General features: G+C 39.2%; 1 protein-coding gene across 3 annotated transcripts in view; it reads right to left on the bottom strand.

Moving 5' to 3' along the window:
- The window catches only part of il1rapl2 (interleukin 1 receptor accessory protein-like 2), a 579,732-nt gene that overhangs the window by 19,146 nt on the left and 536,265 nt on the right, over positions 1-24,321 (bottom strand). For all 3 annotated transcript variants that reach the window (XM_079892460.1, XM_079892462.1, XM_079892461.1), the window contains one exon: positions 13,241-13,315. In XM_079892460.1, coding sequence (XP_079748586.1) covers positions 13,241-13,315 — 75 coding nt within the window. The remainder of the gene's footprint in view (positions 1-13,240; positions 13,316-24,321) is intronic.

The raw sequence follows: 24,321 nt of genomic DNA, 5'->3' as shown, positions 1-24,321 counted from the left end.
ACATCACTTTCAAATGGAATTTGGTATATGTAAAAAAAAAAAAAAAAATTCCCCACAACATTAATTTATCAGAATTTATACATTTTAAATAAACATTTTAATGTAAATGTCAAGTGGTGTAACAACCTTTAAGTAAAAAAATAAATAATAATACTGGCCTTAAACCTTACACATTCTAATCATGTTCTCAGACACCTAAAGAGCAATGACCTATTTCCCACAAAAAGACGTTTGGCACTGTTTCATTACGCTGACCTCCTCTTTCTACACCTCCGGTTTCCGCGCGTCTGCCCACTGATAGAGCGAACGCTTCCACCCACGTCCACTTCTGTGTTGTGCTGGCATTGATCTTTGATTTAGTGCTCTCACGATAATTGAGTAAGATGTAGCGCACAATCCCGCACCAAATGTGGGTATAGAGACTGTTTTTCATCTATTTTCTGGATGAAATACTTTTTTAATGTGGTCTTTAAACACATAGATCGGGATGCAAAAACTTTATTTATTTTTTAGGTTTTATGCTCTGAATCCTTCAAATGATAAAACTTAACATACAGTTTCATTAGATCAACAGTGTGGAAATACTTGTCTTTTAATTACCCGAATGCTGACTGAATAGAGAACTATTGTTTTCATGTTGCAGTACTACTAAGACAAGCGTATTCAGAGTAAACTCACTGCCATTAGCTACCTGCTGAATAATACTGCTTTATTTACTGCACTGATCCACTATTCTCACATAGCCTATGCTGATTATATGCAAATAATGTCTAAAAACCCTCCAGGGCTTTCAACAGCATTAACAGCACAGGCAGTGAAGAGCTTCCTCTGCCTGTAATTACAGCTTTTAAGAGACAGAAAATGGTAGGAGATGCAAATGAATGAGGCTGTGGCCAGCCACAATGTTTTAATGGTGAATACTTATCCAGTTTGCTCCTGTAATCATATCCAGTGTGTCTGAGGATCATTGTGTTTATGTTACTAGGATGAGCAACATCAAATTCACTGTTGAAGAATTTGCAGATGATTGCAGAAGAATTTGCACATGATCAGGGTCAACCTTGCAATCTAAACATGAGCTATGTATAGCGCTTTTTTTTTCCAGTTTTCACATTCATTTTAGTCTGAACAGAATCACGAACATCATCTGGTGCTCAGAATAATCAAAATACTATTTTAAGAATTGGACTGAAGTAAAAGCTTGTTTAAGATGATTCAACCTAAAAGAAAAAACTAAACATGGAGCATGCAGCAGCACACAAACATGCCAAATATTAAAAATAAAAGGATTACAATGTAAAAATTAATATTGTGTACATAAAAATATGGTGGAATCCGCTTGTCTCATAGATGGTCTGCTCATGTGCTTTAACCTCACACACGAGCAGATCCGTTTCCTCTCTTGAGAAGCGTTCAGTTTTTCCGCTTGCAAATTCCCCCATGTAAATAGTGAATCTGCCATGGTGTGAGCTCAACTGGCTTTTAAAGGGAATGGGAGATGAGACTCTGATTGGTTTATTTCACATGATGCCTAAAACACACCCATTACTCATTAAGAGAATAGGGGCAACCCTTTTAGACCATGAGCCGAGCGCGCCGACCATTTTTCCGTCGTTCAACCAGCAAAAGTGGATTCGGGCGCCCTAAGTGCACTTGCGCTGTGCGCTTTAGACCATGCGCTTAGATCTTTAAAATAGGGCCCAGTGACACAAAAGAGGATCAAACACCTCAGCAATTCTCTGAAAAGCACCAAAGACACTCCAGCACTGTGGCATTGAGCGGCGAACTTACAAAGTCCACAGAAAAGTTTGTGTTTGTAAATTAGTTTGGAGCAGACATTGCACCATTCACCTTCAAACCAGCAAAAGTTTTCATTGTGCTCTCTCTGGTTCCGGGGAGTCAGTGCTGTCCACCTGCGCTGTGAACACAGGTGATGTTGAGCTCTGTCACGCACTGAACAGACTGACTGTGGGCTGACCCCTGACCCCTGAGGTGAGCATCACTGTCACATCTGTGAATCTGAGCAGGTGGCAGCAGTGTGAGAGAGTGTCACTGACCGAAGCCAAACCACTTCTTTAAAGAACAAGGCTGTGTGTGCGGGATACTTTCAGTGTATGCCACCTAATGTACTGACAGTGATAAACATGTCACATGACCTAACGGAATGTGACGAGTTAATTTAGCAATTTTCTTTTTTGTCCAGTGTGTTAAAAAGTCTTGACATTTGGCAGTCTGATCAAATAATGAGTCGGGCATGCCATTGTGTGTTATTTTAGCAAATGTAGTCATTGATCCAGGAACTGTGTACATACAGGTACAAAAAATTACATTATGAAATATTATTATAATTTACATGAACTGTTTTCTATTTTAATATATTCTAAAATGTAATTTAGTCCTGTGGTGCAAAGCTGAATTACAGTCTTCAGTGTCACACGATTTCTTTTATTTACACACAATTTCTGAAACTATGCTCCTTTTCTCTAAACTCCACACACACAAAAATGCACACAACATGCACAACTTCACACATCTCTTGCTAAAGCAAACAGTTCATTCAAAACTATTTTAACTCTTCTAAAAATGCTGTTTTTGCATGGTAACTCAACGCAAACCATCAAATGATTAGCATATACATGTCAAAATACACACGGTATGACATGTAAAACACAACTATCTTGAGTCTTGTCATAGCACTCACACATCTATGTGCACAAAGACAACTGTTGCATGATTAATAAACTTTACAGTTATTGAACTGAATTAAATCAACACTGAACTGACTTGAGCTGAATACTGACACTTGGTTTTCTTAGAGCTTATTAACAGTGGAATTTGAATTTGTTAGTAGTTACTATTGTCAAGCTGCTTTGAAACAGTCTGTATAATATAAAGCATTATAGACATAAAGGTGACTTGACTTGTATGCATATTCAGTACATATATATTTGTAAAATAAACAGAAATTCAAGGGTGAAAATATATTTGTTTTTCAAAACATTGAGATTTTATTTCTAAAGCCCTATTTGCACGGGATAAGTGAAGCCTGTGATTTTACTCGAATTACAGACTTATCTCCCGGATATGATGTCAATGGGCTATTGCTTGGAAATGTCTTGTCGTAATACTGTAGGTCTAGCTGTATGATATATCATAAACAGAAGAATGTTCCTAACCACATGCTGCTATAGTGTACATGCCATCCATATCCATCTAATCATTCTTTTTGTTTTCGCTCTTCTGATGGTTTTCAGCTTTTTCTTTCTGCAAATTGTATAGTTGTATCCTTTTTGTCCATCGTTGGCGAAGAATGAAGGCTGCGTTGGAGTGTTTTGATAGTATTTTGGGTTCTGGGTCATATATGAATACATATTCATATACATATTCTTCGCCAACGATGGATAAAAAGGCGCACAGGAAACAAAAACCTTGAAAATTATATACAACCCTGCCAAATCCTGGCCAAATCAGAGATAACAATTCACACAGGACTAATATTATCATAGGACACCTAGTTGGGCGAAATATGGTAGGACATTTGCGGGGGAATTTTTACTTTACAGACTACAGACATTACTTTACAAATTACAGACATGGCCGATTCGCACGGGATTAAGATCACAGACATCCTCCGCAATTATTACAAATGACTAGAGGTCACCAGGTAATAGTTATCCCGTGCGAATAGGGCTTAAGTGAACAAATTAGGTGTAAGGTCTTTTTACACATCATCAGTGTAGGTAATTGGTAAATGAATGTGGCATTTGAATGGCACTGTTTTCAAAATGAAACACAAGTGCTGTTAGTTTTGAGTGATGTGTCTACTGTAGAGAAAAAAGCAAATTGAGTGTAAATCAGAGAATGTGCTTGCACAACTTGCAGACTTGGTTTGAAGATTAGGTAGAAGATTTGAGTGTGTAAGCAAGAAAAAACAACAACAACAACAACAACAACAACTGTAATATCAATTTTGAAAAAAAAAAAATTGCTGCTAGAAAACATGACACACTACCATTGAAAAGCTTTGGGTCAGAAAGATTTTTTTTTGAAGGATATTAATACTTTTATTCAGCATGGATGCATTAAATAAAGTAAATACATTTAAGATGTTGAAATTTTCTATTTCAAATAAAAAAATAAAAAAATAAAAAATAAAAACGTTTCCACAAAAATATTAAGCAGCTTCATTGATAATAATAAGAACCATTATTACTAATTGAGCGCCAACAATAATTCATTATAACTAAGCAGAAAATCAGATATTAGAATGATCAAGGACGATGAAGGATGATGAAGAGTAATGGATCATGGACATGAAGGATCATGTGACACTGAATACTGCAGTAATGATACTGAAATTCAGCTGTGCATCACAGGAATAAATGACATTTTAAAATATAAAAGTTTGGTTAATTTATAATACAATAATAATAATAATAATAATTATTATTATTATTATATTATATTATTGAATTAAATTCTTTTTTCTTTTTTTTTTTACTGTATATCTATTTAAATAGCAGCCTTCGCGAATAAGAGACTTTCAGAAACATTAAAACAAAATCATACTTTTACATAGTTACATTGTATGCTTTTCTGAACACTGCATGTGTCATTTTGTGTGCTCTGGGTGTCTAAAGCAGATGTTGGCTTACTTCTGAAAATGTCACTAGGACAGAAAATATATATAAAAAATGTCGCTGTGTAAAAGACACTTCTGACTGATGCTCTAATTGCATAACACTACCAGCAAATGGACTTCATGTGGAGTGCCTGCAGATCTCTAGTGGTAAAAGGAGTCATCTGGCATCCAGTTCATCTATTGAGAGATAGTTGACATTTCAGGGAGTCTATTTCCTGTGCTGTCTCCAAGTCAATGCGTGGAATAATGTGTTATAAATTAGTGGGAGCCGACAGATTAAATGTGAAATCTCCAGCTATTTTGCTTCTGACAACAGCCCGAGGTTGGACGAGGAGCCTTACAAATGCATTCAGACAGGAGTAAATACTTTGAAAAGAAAGAGGAGGCGTTTAACAGAGGAACAAAGACATGTCTTATATAGGCACTGGACTGACTGTGTCAGATGGGTACATTAACAGTTAAAGTACTGCACACCTCAATGCTAAAATGAAAGTGTGTGCCATCTCTCAGCTACCCGCTGTGAGAGAGTCGAGCGCGTGTGGACTGCCCGCTGTTATCAGCGTGCCCCCCGCCTCGAACGCTGCAATTGCGGCGTCTATATTACACCATACCGAAGCTCTCCGGTCGCCACTATGTCACGGCCAGAGCCCAGATCTCATTCAACCCCTAGCTATCCATGCAAATGCGTGGGCAAAGCTTCCCGGGGTATCAGAATGGGTGCTGAACATTATAGAAAGAGGCTATTCGCTACAGTTCGCTCGACGCCCCCGCCGTTGCACGGCGCGAATCGAAACCACGGTAGAAAAGGAAGTAGCACATCTACTTTGTGCCGAAATTGCAAAACTATTGAGCAAGGGGCCATAGAGCCTTTATCTCAAGCTCAGAGCGAAGGGGGGCTATACAGCAGATATTTTCTGGTACTGAAAAAAGACGGGGGTCTCAGACCCATTCTAGATCTAAGACAGCTGAACAAAGCGCTTTCAAAACGCTGGTTCAGAATGCTCACGACCAAGAAAATCCTCTCGCAAATTCGCCAGGGGGACTGGTTTGTGTCAATAGATCTGAAGGACGCGTATTTCCAAATACAAATAGCTTCACGTCACAGGCGATTTTTGAGATTCGCCTTCGAGGGCCAGGCATATCAATACACAGTCCTACCGTTTGACCTGTCCCTAGCACCCCGTACATTCACGATGTGCATAGACGCAGCCCTCGCTCCCCTGAAACTTTGGGGAATACGAGTTTTGAACTACTTGGACGATTGGCTGGTTCTAGCTCACTCACACTCAGAGCTCATAGAACACAGGACCATTTTACTCGAGCATCTCGAGAATCTGTGTCTCGAAGTCAATTGGGCAAAAAGTTCACTGTCTAACAGTCAGAGAATATCTTTTCTGGGCACAGAACTGGACTCGCTGTCTATGACAGCTCAACTATCGCCGCAGCGCAGACTGGTTATTCAGCGCATGACGGAAACCTTCCGCCATGGCGCTATAGTCCCGCTCAAAAAGTTTCAAAGGATGCTGGGTCTCATGGCCGCAGCATCAGCAGTTCTTCAGCTGGGTCTGCTTCGCATGCGCCCGCTGCAGTTCTATCTAAAAGAGCGAGTACCGCGTCGAGCGTGGACTTCTGGTCTTTTTCGCCTCAAGGTCGATCAGAAATGCATCTCAACACTGAAACCTTGGAGAGCGACCGACTGGTACCAGTCAGGTGTAAGCCTGGGGACTTCCTCGAGTGTGAAGGTGGTGTCTACGGACGCCTCCACCTCGGGATGGGGAGCACTGCTCGAGGGCAGACCGTTCTTCGGCCAGTGGTCAGAACGGGAAAAGCTTCTGCACATAAACTGCCTGGAAATGATGGCAGTCGACAACGCGCTGAGGCGCTTTCGTCCCCAGATAACAGGACACCACGTCTTGGTCCGCTCGGACAACATGTCAGTGGTAGCCTACATAAATCGCCAGGGAGGCATCACATCCCGAAACCTTTACAGGTTGACAGAACGCCTCCTGGTATGGGCTCAGCACAATCTGCGTTCGCTCAGAGCAGCGCATGTGCCTGGCCACCTGAACGTGGGACCAGACAGACTGTCCAGGAACAATGTTCCAGCAGGGGAATGGTCTCTACACCCGCAGACAGTCCAACTGCTGTGGGAGACATTCAGCAGAGCGGAAATAGACCTGTTTGTGTCTCAAGAAAACGCTCACTGCCCGGAGTTTTTCTCCAAGAGCAGGGATGCGCTGGCCCATGTCTGGCCCCGCTGCCCGCTCTATGCCTTTTCCCCCGTCGCGCTCTTACCTCAGGTGTTAGAGCGGATCAGGGAAAACGGATGCTCAGTGCTACTAGTGGCTCCGTTCTGGAAGAACCAGGCTTGGTTCCCAGTTCTGATGCAGCTGACGAGCACTGCCCCATGGCCAAAACCAGTGAGGAGGGACCTCCTCTCTCAGGCCAGGGGCTCGATCTGGCATCCTCGCCCAGAGCTTTGGTTCCTACATGCGTGGGCCATCAACGGGTACCCACTGATCTCCCAGAGGGAGTGTTAAACACGATCATGCAGGCTAGAGCCCCCTCTACGAGACGGCTCTATTCCTCAAAATGGTCTGTGTTCTATAGCTGGTGCACAGCACGCGGCATATCAACCCCAGACTGTGGAGTGACGGAGGTTCTCTCCTTCCTACAAGAGCTACTGGATGAGGGCAGAGCCCCATCCACGCTCAAAGTTTATGTGGCGGCTATAGCAGCGTTTTCTAAACCAACGCTTGGCCAGTCACTTGGAAGGAACGATCTGGTCATTCGCTTCCTTAGAGGAGCTAAGAGGTTAAATCCTCCCAGACCTCCCTCAGTTCCCATATGGGACCTTTCTACGGTCTTGGAGGCCATGAAAGGTGCCCCATTCGAGCCGATCCAATCAATAGATATCAAACACTTGTCTTTCAAGACAGTGTTTCTTCTGGCTCTCGCTTCAGTAAAGCGTATAGGGGACTTACAAGCGCTCTCAGTGAGCGCGACATGTATGGAGTTTGGGCCAAATGACTCGAAAGTCACACTCAAACCGAGGCACGGGTACGTTCCTAAATCCCTCAACACACCGTTCAGGGCTCAGGTGATTTCCCTGTCCACCCTGCCAGTCTCTAACGAGGAAAAGGACGCCAGCTTCCTTTGCCCGGTCAGGGCATTAAGGGCTTATGTGTCTCGCACGTCTGTTTTCAGACAGACAGAGCAGCTCTTTGTTTCATTCTATGGACGTTCTAAGGGACTTGCCGTGTCGAAACAGAGCCTATCCAGATGGATAGTCGATGCTATAGCGCTGGCTTATACCTCTAAGGGCTTGCAGTGCCCATTAGGTGTCAGAGCGCACTCCACGAGAGGTATGGCCTCGTCATGGGCTTGGTCTAGTGGGATTGCCTTGCAAGATATCTGTATGGCGGCAGGCTGGGCCTCCCCGTCTACATTTATAAGGTTTTATAACCTAGAGGTTCCCGCTTTGCAGGCTAAGCTGCTTTCGGTCTAAAAATCGGTACTGTTTGCCCCGATGTTTTTCGGCCCAGAATACTGAAACTGCTTGAGCAAACGCTCAATGATTGATCGCGCAGCTCTATGGGCAGTGTGTAAGACCCACTATATTCGTCAGTCCAGGCCGGGGGTCACCCTGACTGTATGAAACATGATCAGTATAACTGCTCCATATAGGATGTTATATTTTACAGGAATGATGCTATTCTAGCCACTCTTTCCTGGACTCTCTGTGAGTCCCTTATGATCATGTACTATATGAGCCCGGGCACTTGCCCTTGGGACTTTGGTGCTGGATCTTAGCATGCACGGCGTTTTACACTGTGTTCCCCTAGCGTAAGACTTACGCAGTACGAGAGAACCTCTCGTAAGAGAACGTACTCGGTTACTAACGTAACCTCGGTTCTCTCTAGAGAGGGAACGAGTACTGCGTATCTTGCCGTGCCTGCACATGCTCTGGTTCGCTCCGGCGATAAAAAAACAATTAGCTAGCCTCTCGAAGCTATATTTATAGCCCAAGGCCACGCCCGTTTCGGCGGGACGTGATGTATTGGGCGCGAAGCGCCCCCATTGGAGCTGACGTCACGATAGGGCCTTATCGATAGGCTGGTGCAGTTGCCGCAGGGCAGCCAATAGGCGTGCGAGCCGTCTCGCCTGTGTCTGCATGCTGCCGCAACGCGTTCTACATTACTTCAAAAATTAAGGATAATTCTTTGGCTTTAGTATCTCGCGGAAAAGAGATTTTCCCCTAGCGTAAGACTTACGCAGTACTCGTTCCCTCTCTAGAGAGAACCAAGGTTACGTTAGTAACCGAGTACGTTCTCCCCACTAATATACAGTGAGGAAAATAAGTATTTGAACACCCTGCTATTTTGCAAGTTCTCCCACTTGGAAATAATGGAGGGGTCTGAAATTGTCATCGTAGGTGCATGTCCACTGTGAGAGACATAATCTAAAAAAATCCAGAAATCACAATATATGATTTTTTAACTATTTATTTGTATGATACAGCTGCAAATAAGTATTTGAACACCTGTCTATCAGCTAGAATTCTGACCCTCAAAGACCTGTTAGTCTGCCTTTAAAATGTCCACCTCCACTCCATTTATTATCCTAAATTAGATGCACCTGTTTGAGGTCGTTAGCTGCATAAAGACACCTGTGCACCCCATACAATCAGTAAGAATCCAACTACTAACATGGCCAAGACCAAAGAGCTGTCCAAAGACACTAGAGACAAAATTGTACACCTCCAGAAGGCTGGAAAGGGCTACGGTGAAATTGCCAAGCAGCTTGGTGAAAAAAGGTCCACTGTTGGAGCAATCATTAGAAAATGGAAGAAGCTAAACATGACTGTCAATCTCCCTCGGACTGGGGCTCCATGCAAGATCTCACCTCGTGTGGTCTCAATGATCCTAAGAAAGGTGAGAAATCAGCCCAGAACTACACGGGAGGAGCTGGTCAATGACCTGAAAAGAGCTGGGACCACCGTTTCCAAGGTTACTGTTGGTAATACACTAAGACGTCATGGTTTGAAATCATGCATGGCACGGAAGGTTCCCCTGCTTAAACCAGCACGTGTCAAGGCCCGTCTTAAGTCAATGACCATTTGGATGATCCAGAGGAGTCATGGGAGAAAGTCATGTGGTCAGATGAGACCAAAATAGAACTTTGTGGTCATAATTCCACTAAACGTGTTTGGAGGAAGAAGAATGATGAGTACCATCCCAAGAACACCATCCCTACTGTGAAGCAAGGGGGTGGTAGCATCATGCTTTGGGGGTGTTTTTCTGCACATGGGACAGGGCGACTGCACTGTATTAAGGAGAGGATGACGGGGGCCATGTATTGCGAGATTTTGGGGAACAACCTCCTTCCCTCAGGTAGAGCATTGAAGATGGGTCGAGGCTGGGTCTTCCAACATGACAATGACCCGAAGCACACAGCCAGGATAACCAAGGAGTGGCTCTGTAAGAAGCATATCAAGGTTCTGGCGTGGCCTAGCCAGTCTCCAGACCTAAACCCAATAGAGAATCTTTGGAGGGAGCTCAAACTCCGTGTTTCTCAGCGACAGCCCAGAAACCTGACTGATCTAGAGAAGATCTGTGTGGAGGAGTGGGCCAAAATCCCTCCTGCAGTGTGTGCAAACCTGGTGAAAAACTACAGGAAAAGTTTGACCTCTGTAATTGCAAACAAAGGCTACTGTACCAAATATTAACATTGATTTTCTCAGGTGCTCAAATACTTATTTGCAGCTGTAAATAAATAGTTAAAAAATCATACATTGTGATTTCTGGATTTTTTTTTTAGATTATGTCTCTCACAGTGGACATGCACCTACGATGAGAATTTCAGACCCCTCCATGATTTCTAAGTTGGAGAACTTGCAAAATAGCAGGGTGTTCAAATACTTATTTTCCTCACTGTATATATATAAATTATTATATTAATATATATATGTAGTCAACCAAAGAAATGCTTAGTCGACCAAAGTCCTGTCCTGCACAATGATTAGTCGACTAAAAAAAAAAAAAAAAAAAAAAAAAAAGCCGCGATGTTTTGGATTTTGATTGAACATTTATTAAACAATTGTCATAGAGCATTTATAAAACAACAACGAAAAAATGTTTTTTTTTTGTTTTTTTTTTGTTCTGTTTTTTATTGACACCTGGGATCCCCCGCGAAACGGTTCTCATTCCGCTTGAATAAGGCCGGCGACACACTGGCTGCGTGGCGTGAGAGTCTCAGCTTCGTGGCGTGTCTGTTTTTATTTCGGCTGCCATGTTAACAGGTTGGAGTTAGTTGCAATTGCACACTGCCTGCGTGACACACGCGTCTCAGGTGAGGCTCGAGCCACGCAGAAAACGCATGCATGCTAGAAATAGAACCGACGCCTGAGTGTTCCAGCAACGGGAGTGTTCTCTGGCTAGCTTTTTCTTTAGGCCTATTTAAATTTTGTTTTTCTTTATTTAAATTTCGTTTTTCTTTATTTAAATTTCATTTTTTCTGTATTTAAATTTCGTTTTTCTTTATTTAAATTTATTTTTTTCTGTATTTAAATTTAGTTTTTTTCTTTATTTAAATTTCGTTTTTCTTTATTTAAACTTCGTTTTTCTTTATTTAAATCTACCCTTTACTGTGTCAGTAATTTGTTAATCAGAAAAATATTAGATTACCTTAAAAGTATTGCTTAAGTTAACAGACTGTGTGCGTTTTATATCAGTAGTGTCCGTTCTCGGAGAATATAAGCCCTGCAGAAAACCTACAGTATCAAGTGAACATATGTTACATTGCACACATACTTCTATGCAAAATATAGCTCATCCCATAATTCACATGTACAACATACTCTGACTTCACAAAATACATTATGAAATAATTATGAAAATTAATAATTCAATAATTCGTTAAAAGTTCAATAATTTCACTTAAATGGCAATGCAAATTACCTATTAATTGTCATTTAAGTGAAATTACTGAACTTAAACTTACAAGCTTTATAAAAATGATCATTCTAGAAGAAAATATCAGATGGCACTTAGAGGCTTTTGCATCTGAACTCTTCATATATATATATATATATATGTACATTTTTGGTCAAGATCTTGTATTGTCAATGCAAGAGTCCAGCACTCTGTAAAGTCTCCACCAGCACATCCCAAATACTTTCAATGAATTTAAGCTCTGGACTCAGAGGAGCCGACTCATGTGTGAAAATGTTTCTTCATGCTCCTCACAACCATTCTTTCACAGTTTGAGCCTGATGAATCTGGACATAGTCATCCTGGAATATGGCCATGATGTGTCTTCCCTACATGGTTGTTTAAGAAATGAAAAGCTACACACTCCATCAATTAGGGTTAAACGAACTGTTGCCAAACATATAACACGATAGAAACATAATAATCACTGCAATAATGATCCAGTCATAGACTCTTAAGCATTTGCCTATTTAAATCCAAACAGCAACTTTTTTTTTTTGGCCAGGGAGTGTGTACTGTATATCAGATGAATTCAAATATACAAATCTGGCAATATTTTTTCCTTTGAAAACTGCTTGTTTTGCTGCTTCTATTCTGCTCTTCTATTTGGAAAGTATTGCTTGTTAATGTATTTATTAAAATTAATAAAATGGATATTACAGCACCAGAGACCATTTCCACTTGCACAATAATTACATTCCTCCATTTTCGTCCTCTCCTAATTATCCATTTGCTAAGCATTGCTAAACATGTAGGTTAAATGAACCTGAAGAAACTGCTGGCTATTCATGGAACTATGCTTATATTCTGCTGGAACTTTCCTTATAAGTGTTGTAAACAGTAGAAACCTTTGGAGGTCAAGTATATCGTATCCACCCATATATGCGGTACTTATACAGAGGAAATTATGATATGCTCTATAAACTTGTTAGATACTTAATAATTGGATACTTAATAATACTTAAAATAGCATTTACATTACAGAGCAGGATAACATAAGCACCCTTGAAAGGTTGTACCATCAATGAACGGCCACAATATACATTATATGTAAGTGGTGGTTCTGATAAAGAGCCGTGGCTGGAATGATGCGTCCTAATAGGAGGATGTCAAATTATTTGCTAATGATTTTATGTCTGAGCTACTACAGTATCTGCTGACTGTTGTAGTATCAGATCTGTGCACATGCTATTTATAAACAAGGAGGAGGGATATTCTCATTCTAGAGAGCATTTTATTGGACAGAAACAAGTCTATGTGTCCCCGCAGAAAAAGATATTATCAATATTTTAGGGCTGTTTTAAAAGCATATATATCTGCTTAAATTACATTTTGTCATTTTATAGGAGCGTATAAATGACTTCAAAGTAAGCAGAAATGGATTAAATGCCATAAAACTCTCATTTGGATTTTATGGAATCAAGGTCAGGAGCTCTGTGGTTCTCAGCATTTGTTGTTTGTGTTTTATTTCTGCCATATTAATCATGCATGACTGTAAGCACTTTTATAAAAGAAAAATCTTTTTCTCTTTGTGTATCTGTGCATGTGGATGTGTGTTTTTGTGTTTTAGAGATGGGGTGGCATGACTGAGATTGTGAGGACTCACCGAGTTGGACGTCTACATTAGTCGCCTGTCTCTCTGATGGGAACAAGACTTTTGGTGGTCTGGTTGTAAGAAGAGCTGCAAAACAATAAACACATTAGCAATCGGGCACTGAATGAAATATTTATCTCAATAACTCAAAACTACATCCTCTTTGCTGTCTAGTCCATCTAAAAGTAATTTATACATTTGGCAGACGCTTTCTCCAAAACAAATTTAGGGCCCTATTGAAGAGCGGCATGTCTTGAGCGCTGTGCAATTCAGTACGTTTTACATGTAAAGTCAGTGAACAGGGTCAAATTTGAGAGAGAGAGAGAGAGAGAGAGAGAGAGAGAGAGAGAGAGAGAGAGAGAGAGAGAGAGAGAGAGAGAGAGAGAGAATAGCAAAACTGTAAGTTTATCTGCTCCAAGAACAGCGTAGTTATTACCTCGCTAGTGAGAAATGTCAAGTAGCTTTTAGTCAGAGCAGCGCTGACAACACATTTCTGAGTGAGTGTGTGTCCGTGTGTGCGTTTGAGTGGGAGAGAGAGCAGGAGAAAGAGAGTATGTGCTTTCCGTTTATAATAAAAAGTAATTTTGTGGCAAAAAAAAACATGGAAATAATTGTATCCTATTGTTTACTATATTTATTTGCTTGGTCATTGTCATTGTGGGTTTTGGTTCTTTTGCTGTTGTAGGCTGTAAGAACCTTTGAAATCATTTGGCGAAGTGATATGGACATGTAATGCAGTCAAGACCTGCCTGAAATTACTTTAGCCATGCGTTTCCCTGAAAATAACTGCACACCTTAGAACGTTCGTCAACCAATCAGATTCAAGCATTCAAAAGCCCCATACACATGCTCACATAAAGTGATATACTGTACTAATGACAAATCTCAGTCTGGTTGATTATTTATATCATCAACAAATGTAAACTATACTATTGCCCATGAAGTTCTACACTGCTCAATGTGGACTAGAAGGCAATAAGGTATTATAAAGATTAATATTCTGAATTTTTGCAATGCTGCTTTGAAACAATGTGTATAGTGTATAGAAATTAAATGAAAAAAATATGTTAACCAAGCACACAGTAAATAGAAATATGGATAAATGTCAATGTTTTTTGTATGATTTTGTTGCCACCTGAGTTTGAAATTGGAATCACCGCTGTATGCTACTGTCCACTGAGCTAATTTTCAGGACAGACAGGCTCAGTTCCTTGAGGTCACCTTACAAGCAGAGTTTGGGTTCATTATGTGCCATATAAATGCTTATCCTTTCGGTACAATCTTGTCTCTCTCTATTGTGCAGGAATACTGCAAAAAGAGAGAGATGAGGTCGAGACCCTCATCCATCTTGAGGGGGCAGCGGCCGCTTTAGCATGCAAATGAAAGCTATCATTCTTGTCAACAGAAGACCGGACGGTTCACCAGACCACCCTTTCTGCATCGACACGTCTTTATCAGCTCACACTCCTTCTACATCTCAAACCCTTTTTCTCCTGCAGCTACTCTGGGATCAAACGCACACGTCGGTGAGTAGATGTCAGTTAATGCCATGTCAGTAAAGTTTAGAGATATTTGTGAACCCCGGTGATGTGTTTATGATACAGTGAGAATGTGTTTATTCAATACTTGTGAACAGGACTGGCTTTCTCCACTCTCTGTATTTTTACAATGTCTCTGGAGCAATGCAATTAGTTACAATGATGCAAAAACCACGGCACAATTTATTTTGCTGACTTCGGATTTTTCATGGGCAGAATTACTTTTTAACAGCTCCCCTTATTAACAAATAAAATGTTAGGAAAATTAAGTCCTCTTGATGTTTAGATTACATTGTTCGAATGTAACTGGGTCTGCTGGGTAAATAAATCTTTAAGCTAAATCTCTGCAGTATACTGTCATTAGCCTCTGGCAAACTAAGTTTAGATAAAAACTACCCTAACTATATGCCTTGAGCTGCTAAAGGGACTAACATGCTATCTGAACATGACTTTAGGGGCGTCTGAAGGGGCAATAGCTGGGTCTCTTCGGGCAGCTCCAAATGTTTTAGATGCACAAGAGTAAAGTGAATTCATTTAGACTATCTATGGGCCATTAAAGGGATAGTTCACCCACAAATGAAAATGAGCCCATGATTTACTCACCCAGCAGCCATCCTAGGTGTATATGACATTCTTCTTTCAGACAAATACAATCAGAGTTATATTAAAAAATGTCCTGGCTCTTCCAAGCTTTATAATGGGTATACTTTTTTGGAAGTCCATGAAAGCGCATCCATTCATGATAAAAGTAATCATCCACATGGCTCTGGTGGGTTAATAAAGGGCTTCTGAAGTGAAGCGATGCGTTCGTGTAAGAAAAATATCCATATTTAAAACTTTACAGACTAAAATAACTAGCTTCCGGCAGACGGCCGTACGCATCGATTTACGACAAAAGAATAACCCTTGAACTTGATGCACAATGTAATGACGAATGCGGTTGCCCAGCCCTGTTGAACCCGCGAGAGGCGTCAAAGCTTACATTACTCCTACAGCCTACGTCATACATCGTCAAGTGTTTATCTTTTGGCGCACGGCCGTCTGCTGGAAGCTAGTCATTTTAGTTGATAAAGTTTTAAATATGGATATTTTTCTTACATGAACGCATTGCTTTGCTTCAGAAGGCCTTTATCAACCCCCCAGAGCCGTGTGGATTACTTTTATCATGGATGGATGCGATTTGATGGACTTCCAAAAAAATATACCCATTGACTCCCATTTTAAAGCTTGGAAGAGCCAGGACATTTTTTAATAAAACTCCCGATTGTATTCGTCTGAAAGAAAAATGTCATATACACCTAGGATGGGTGCAGGGTGAGTAAATCATGGGCTAATTTTCATTTTTGGGTGAACTATCCCTTTAAAAGACAAGCTACAATGCTACAGTGCACAAAATTACAGCACTAAAGAAAAATCATTCTTAAAATTTTCTCAGAAAATGACCACAAAGTCAGAACCAATGGCAGATCCTGGCAGAGGTGATATAGACAAGGATAACCCGGCTCACCCGTATCCGTTTCATCGGATTGTGCCGCTCTCCGTTCCACCCACCCCTCTCGTTTTTTCCCTAACAGCTCCCTGTGCAATACTTCACCACCCCCTCTCACTTATGCTGCTATCTGTGTGTCTGCCCAGAAGAAAAGCCTGCAAGAATCTTCTAGAATCCATGTTAGCAACGCACCATTCAAGTTAATTAAATCACAGAATAAAATACACCAGGTCCAAAACAATATCCTCTGACAAACAGTTGCAGTTTTACCTGGTCTATTAAAAATTCTACTGTCAAAAGATTAAAATGATCAATGATTATTTGAATGTTTCATTGTAGTTAATGCATTGACACAAAGTTCTTCTTTAAGATAAGAGAATATGTGAGAAGGGTGAAAAAATGTAAAATGAAAAGCGTAAGAATCAGGGTGAACAATTTACATGGATTACACTTGTAATAAACTGTAATTATATATAAAGAAATTAAACCGAGGCAGATTCTGCAGCAACATCACTCTTTTCTCTCAAACATGCAAAACAGATTTTCTATATTTATATTCAAATATTCTATATTCAAACACTGGAATATACAAAAAGTAGACTTTTTGCAAACTTGCAATAAGCAAATTAGTCAAATAGCAATGTTGGTTTCTCTCTGTGTGAATAGATCACTTATGTGCAATCTGCGTCATGTTTTACTTTTCTGCATCACATTTAAATACTTCAAATTAAACAAAGGGTCAGTATGAAGATCACTTCCAATTAAAGCACAAGCATACCCAGTATCCTGTTTGCTTTGGTAATGTGATAACAGAGTTTCATGCAACTTAACCATAGCAAAATTTTCATCAGTCCCCCTCAGGAAGAGCTTAAAAAAGTTTAACTAATCGTCTGTGAGTCTTTGCCTGCAGTTAAAAAAAAAATCTATTTTTGGATATTTCACAGTGTGCAAAAAGCTCCTTCAATTGAAAATTGCTCAAATGCTAAGACTATCAGGCAGCTGATATTGTAGCTATTAAGATTAAAATACAAATCACAAATAGCAGGACTATTGATCTTGCATGTTTCATGTCTAGCAGGATCTGCCTACTTTGAAGTGTTCTGGCAGTGGTCTTACTGAGCAGACTTCAGACTCACTCCAGGAGTGAACGTGTGACAATGGATCTGTATCCAGCATCACATCTCTTTGTCCCTGGCTGATGCCTCTCTTTCACAAGCAAGCACCAGCTGTCCTTGAAGGTCTAGACACCTGACCCTGCGCATCTGGACCCATCACTTCCCATCCACAGCCTCACTTCCTCTCACACACTGAGGACATTGTGGCCCTTCTGCGGATGCCTCCATTCCCCAATGACACTTCCACTCCTTCCCTTAAATATACATCTTCTAACCCCTTCTTATCCCACTCTGCCTAACTTTGATTTCTATGCTTCTCAGAACATTTACTCGGTGTAGGCAAACATGTCAGTTTCCAGTTGTGATGCAAATACACTATATGGACAAAAGTACTGGGTCACCGGAGCATTACACCAACAGGGACTTTAAGGACATTAATAACATTAATATGGAGTTGGTCAGCTCTTTGCAGCTATTTCAGCTTCAACTCTTCTGGGAAAGCTTTCCACAAGATATTGGAGTGTTTCTGTGGGAAATGTGTGCAGGCCATTCAAGTTATTCTACACTATACTCATCCAACCATGTCTTTATTGACCTTGCTTTGTGCATTGGGGCAAAGTCATGCTGGAATAGAAAAGGCCCATCCCCAAACAGTTCCCACAAAGTTGGAAGCATCACATTGACTATAATATCTTGGCATGCTGAAGAATTCAGTGAAGATTTCCCTTCACTGGAACTAAGGGGCCAAGCCCAACCCCTGAAAAACAGCCCCATACCAGTATCCCTCCTCCACCAAACTTTTCAGTTGGTGCAATGCAGTCAGGCAACGTTCTCCAGGCATCCGCCAAACCTAGAGACGAGTTTCCACTCGTGTGGCTCCAGAGTCCAATGGTGGACTTTATAGTCGGGGAGCCAAAGTCTCAAAAATGGGTTGAACCTGACATGGTCTGTTATACTTTTTATTTGTGTTTTTTCTGTTAACTTTGACCCTAAGAAGCAATAATTGGAGGGTCTGCTCTGCCGGAAATATCGCGAAAAAAAATTGTGGCCATTTTAGTGTATGCACCCTTTATTTTTTTTCAGAAAAATGTGAAAAATGATTTTTTCCCTCAAATCCTCAGTGGGTTTGGTAGGCTGTCAATAAATGCACTCCAGATACAAAGAACACATTTGCTGACAACATCCACTGAAAAAATAACTCTTAAAACACATTTCTACATGATTTTGCATCAATTTAATGCAAAAAATTAGGCGTTTTCTCACTTTTTTCCAATATTTTCATCTTTACTTCATTGGCAATCAACTATTCCCACAAGTTATGACATCAGTCAATATGTCATTCTTTTCACCAAACAGTATACTCACTCCACAGAAAAAATCATAAAAATCCAACCAAAATCAATGGATCTGTGATGATTTCACTAATAGTTGATCAGCAGGCTCAGAACCTCAATAGAATTGTAGGCTACTCTCAAAATTCCGAAAGACATGTAGTCCATGAGCCAGGGGGGTTGATCGGTATCATCGGGGGAAAAAATGCTATCATTGTTATTTGGCAAGGTATACACCCCTAGTATTAGAAAAATCACTATAGCAGTGCAGGGGTGGTAGCGAAATCACTTTTTTCAGCTCATGAAGTTACTAACCCCCTAAGATAAATTCCGTTTTTGAAATCTGGTGTATATCTGGTTTAGGCTCATGCTAGGGATATTGTCAATATTCTATAATATGGTGCTTGGTATCGCTGGAAAGGGGACCTTTTAGGCTTTCATTTAAGCCCAGTACTGAATCTGTCTGACAAACACAGAGGTCACATGACTTCTTTAAACCAGAAATAACACACATTTTTTCACAATTTCCGCCTAAACTAAAAATCCGCCTAAAATCGCTGTGCCATGAAAGAACACCACGGACACAAAAGTCAACAACTTCAATACTCAAGGCACTCTGATGACTCAGAAAATGTATAATATACCCATACTATTTATTTGTGAGAGCCTTAAATTAGACTTGTGCAGCCAGCACAAGTCTTCAAAATAGAATAGAGCCAATAGAATGGACAAATAGAATACCCTAGTCCAGGGCCAAATGTTGTAATAAAAACACTTGTAATTGGTGTAACAAAATGTTTCTATCATGTATTTTGATATTCACCCACTTTCAGTTAGAATGTCAGAATGTAGCTCATGCACTGAATGTTGATGGATTTTGACAAGGTTTTGTCAGTTTTGTGAAAAGATTGTTGGTTCAGTTGACTGGTTATAACAACACTATAACTATACCATCTTCAATCAACTTCCATTGAGTTCCAGGGGTATTCAATGTAAGTACAAAATACTTTTTCTCTTGTGCTTGTGAATTGGTGGGGAATAGTAGCAGTAGCTAATGTAAGCTTGGTGTTTTTCACACTTAGTATACTTCTTTTAAACTTAAAATAAGAAAGTATACTTTCAGTCTACATTTTATGTACTTCTCAGAAATATACTTAAAATTACACTTCAGTGTACTTGATGTATACTGAGAGAAAAGTCCAGGGCCCGTATTCATAAAGATTCTAAGAATCCTCTCAGAAAACTCTTAATTTTGCTTAAAGGAGAACTCCGGTCAATTTTAACATTGAGCTAATTTTTTTGTCAATTTGGAGTGCTGTCAATACAGAGAACAACGACAAAAATCGGTGTTGCCTACACCATGTTATCCTCTTTTTAAAATTTGCACCCTGTTGACTTCAATGGGGCAATATTTAAACCTGCTTTTAGCCTCTTAACATCCTTGATGTGTCATTACAAGTGCACAGCCATGTGAGCGCTGGCTGAATTATTATCATTTTTATCCATATCTTTCACATCTACTGCAGTCAGATTGACCCGCGTTCACTCTGAAGGAATCACTCACATTGGCTGTGCACTTGTAATGACACATCAAGGATGTTAAGAGGCTAAAAGCAGGTTTGCCCCATTGAAGTCAACAGGGTGCAAATTTTAAAAAGTGGATAAAATGGTGTAGGCAACACCGATTTTTGTCGTTGTTCTCTGTATTAACAGCACTCCAAATTTACAAAAAAATAAGCTCAATGTTAAAATTGACCGGAGTTTTCCTTTAAAAACTTTTACGTAGGAGTCTTAGCTTAAGAGCGATTCGGGGCCAATCTGAGAACAACTCTGAGCAAGGAAAAGACAAAAACTTTCATCTTAGTGAGGAGGCGGGGCTGACCCCGTTGCTATGTATGACACAATCTTTTGAAGACTGTGATTGGCTGGTAGTCCAAGAAGGAAATAAATTGTGATTTGTCTATTCTAAGCCTTCACTTTGAAATTACATGCGACTGTGTACATTACACACTGCTGCATTGTTGCATTTTCCCAGTTGCCAAATATCGTAATGTAGTGATTACTTTCATTTCTGGCGCTATTGCATTTCTGCGCTGTCGGAGATGTTAGCGCGTCTCTAAGATCAGTCACAAACATGATCCATGCACGATCTAATCTTTAGCGTCTTATTAACTCACTGTCATCCATTGTCTGCAACAGATTTCTTCTCCTTCTTCTTTCTGCCATGTTCTCCTCTGCTGAAGAAACTCTTCAGCCTCTTAAAAGTCCTCGTCTGTGCTCCTAACAATTTTGACCTTAAGACCTCTTTTAAGGGTTAAGATGATTTCTGAATTACTTTTTTCTTTACTGGGATTTTTTTCTTTAATTTTAAGAGTAAACGGCCACATTTCTAAGAATTTTCTTAGAATTTTGTCACTAGGAGCTACTCTTTGCATTAAGATTCTTTATGAATACGGGCCCAGGTATATTTGGCCTGTACTTGAACTCAATCTTTTGATCCAGATATACTTAAAAGCAGGGTTCACCAATCTCGGTCCTGGAGGGCCGCTGTCCTAAACTCTGCAGAACAGCGGCCCTCCAGGACCGAGATTGGTGAACCCTGCTTAAAAGAATAATTAAGAATTCAAAGTACTGTATACTTGTCTTGTAGTTGTGTTAACTCTTTTGATTGAGTAGTCAATTAAATATACTTTTTTACATAGTTTTTTCATATACATACAGTCTTATGAAACTTACATTGTTTGAAAATATTGATTAGAAAATTGATATAAAACAGATATGTTTCTAATTCTGCATGAATTTTTGTGTAGGCTAGTCCACTGGTCGTGTAAATCAATTTACTCTAATTCTACTTTTTTGTTTAAAATGTTGCCTTTCTTTATGAAACTTACTGACATTCAAGTGTTAAGATTAAAAAAGGATGCATGAAGCTAATAACATGTTTTTAAATTTAAAGTACAGTTAAAGGTATTTTTCAAGTGCAAAAATAATAATGTTACATGTTAAGTGCAAAGTATAATGTTATGTTTACTTAAAGAAAACTTACAAGTACACTTGCAGTATAAACTACGAAACTAGTAGTTTACTGAGAGTACACATCAGTGTGTACTTTCATAAACTAAAAAATGTACTACTTGTATTAAAACAGTAAACTACTAGTATACTTATAAGTTCACTTGTAGTACAGATGCATTACAAATGAGAAACCTAGTTGTGTACTTAGTTTACTACTCTTACAAATACAAAAAATACGAAAAGTGAGCCAATTTAGTCCCAAGCAGTATTGAAATAGTACACAATTTTACTACAAGTACACATTGATATTAGTATACTTACTACATAAAGTATACTTAAAAATATACTTGAAAATTACTTAAGTATACTTCATAAAATGAACATGAAGACATGCACTTTTATGATGAAGAGATGCACTTTTATGATGAAGAGATGCACTTTTATAATGGACAGATGCACTTTTATGATGGATAGATGCACTTTTATAATGGATAGATGGACTTTTATGATGGAGAGATGGACTTTTGTGATGGAGAGATGGACTTTTATAATGGAGAGATGGACTTTTAGAATGGATAGATGGACTTTTATGATGGATAAATGCACTTTTATAATGGATAGATGGACTTTTATGATGGAGAGATGGACTTTTATGATGGATAAATGCACTTTTATGACGGATAGATGCACTTTTATAATGGATAAATGCACTTTTATGATGGAGAGATGGACTTTTATAATGGACAGATGCTCTTTTATAATGGATAGATGGACTTTTATAATGGATAGATGGACTTTTATAATGGACAGATGCACTTTTATGATGGATATCTGCACTTTTATAATGGATAAATGCACTTGTATGATTGATAGATGCACTTTTATAATGGAGAGATGGACTTTTAGAATGGATAGATGGACTTTTATGATGGAGAGATTCACTTTTATAATGGATAGATGGACTTTTATGATGGAGAGATGCACTTTTATAATGGATAAATGGACTTTTATAATGGATAAATGCACTTGTATGATGGATAGATGCACTTTTATAATGGAGAGATGGACTTTTAGAATGGATAGATGGACTTTTATGATGGAGAGATGCACTTTTATAATGGATAGATGGACTTTTATGATGAGAGATGGACTTTTATGATGGAGAGATGGACTTTTATAATGGACAGATGCACTTTTATAATGGACAGATGCTCTTTTATAATGGATAGATGGACTTTTATAATGGATAGATGGACTTTTATAATGGACAGATGCACTTTTATGATGGAGAGATGGACTTTTATGATGGAGAGATGGACTTTTATGATGGAGAGATGGACTTTTATAATGGAGAGATGGACTTTTATAATGGACAGATGCTCTTTTATAATGGATAGATGGACTTTTATAATGGATAGATGGACTTTTATAATGGACAGATGCACTTTTATGATGGATATCTGCACTTTTATAATGGATAAATGCACTTTTATGATGGATAGATGCACTTTTATAATGGAGAGATGGACTTTTAGAATGGATAGATGGACTTTTATGATGGAGAGATTCACTTTTATAATGGATAGATGGACTTTTATGATGGAGAGATGCACTTTTATAATGGATAGATGGACTTTTATAATGGATAAATGCACTTGTATGATGGATAGATGCACTTTTATAATGGAGAGATGGACTTTTAGAATGGATAGATGGACTTTTATGATGGAGAGATGCACTTTTATAATGGATAGATGGACTTTTATGATGGAGAGATGGACTTTTATGATGGAGAGATGGACTTTTATAATGGACAGATGCACTTTTATAATGGATAAATGCACTTTTATGATGGATAAATGCACTTTTATGATGGATAGATGCACTTTTATAATGGAGAGATGGACTTTTAGAATGGATAGATGGACTTTTATGATGGAGAGATGGACTTTTATGATGGAGAGATGCACTTTTATAATGGATAGATGGACTTTTATGATGGAAAGATGGACTTTTATGATGGAGAGATGGACTTTTATAATGGACAGATGCACTTTTATAATGGACAAATGCACTTTTATGATGGATAGATGCACTTTTATAAAGGAGAGATGGACTTTTAGAATGGATAGATGGACTTTTATGATGGAGAGATGGACTTTTATGATGGAGAGATGGACTTTTATAATGGACAGATGCACTTTTATGATGGATAGATGGACTTTTATAATGGATAGATGCACTTTTAGAATGGATAGACAATAACAGATTTTTACAGCGATTGATTCCAACAATCTTTTCACAAAACTGACAAAACCTTGTCAAAATCCATCAACATTCAGTGCATGAGCTACATTCTGACATTCTAACTGAAAGTGGGTGAATATCAAAATACATGATAGAAACATTTTGTTACACCAATTACAAGTGTTTTTATTACAACATTTGGCCCTGGACTAGGGTATTCTATTTGTCCATTCTATTGGCTCTATTCTATTTTGAAGACTTGTGCTGGCTGCACAAGTCTAATTTAAGGCTCTCACAAATAAATAGTATGGGTATATTATACATTTTCTGAGTCATCAGAGTGCCTTGAGTATTGAAG

Source organism: Squalius cephalus (assembly GCF_949319135.1).
Source record: "Squalius cephalus genome assembly, chromosome: 14".
NCBI classification, from domain to species: Eukaryota; Metazoa; Chordata; class Actinopteri; order Cypriniformes; family Leuciscidae; genus Squalius; species Squalius cephalus.
The sequence above is the reverse complement of the archived record's forward strand: the minus strand, read 5'-3'. Positions and strand labels throughout refer to the sequence as shown.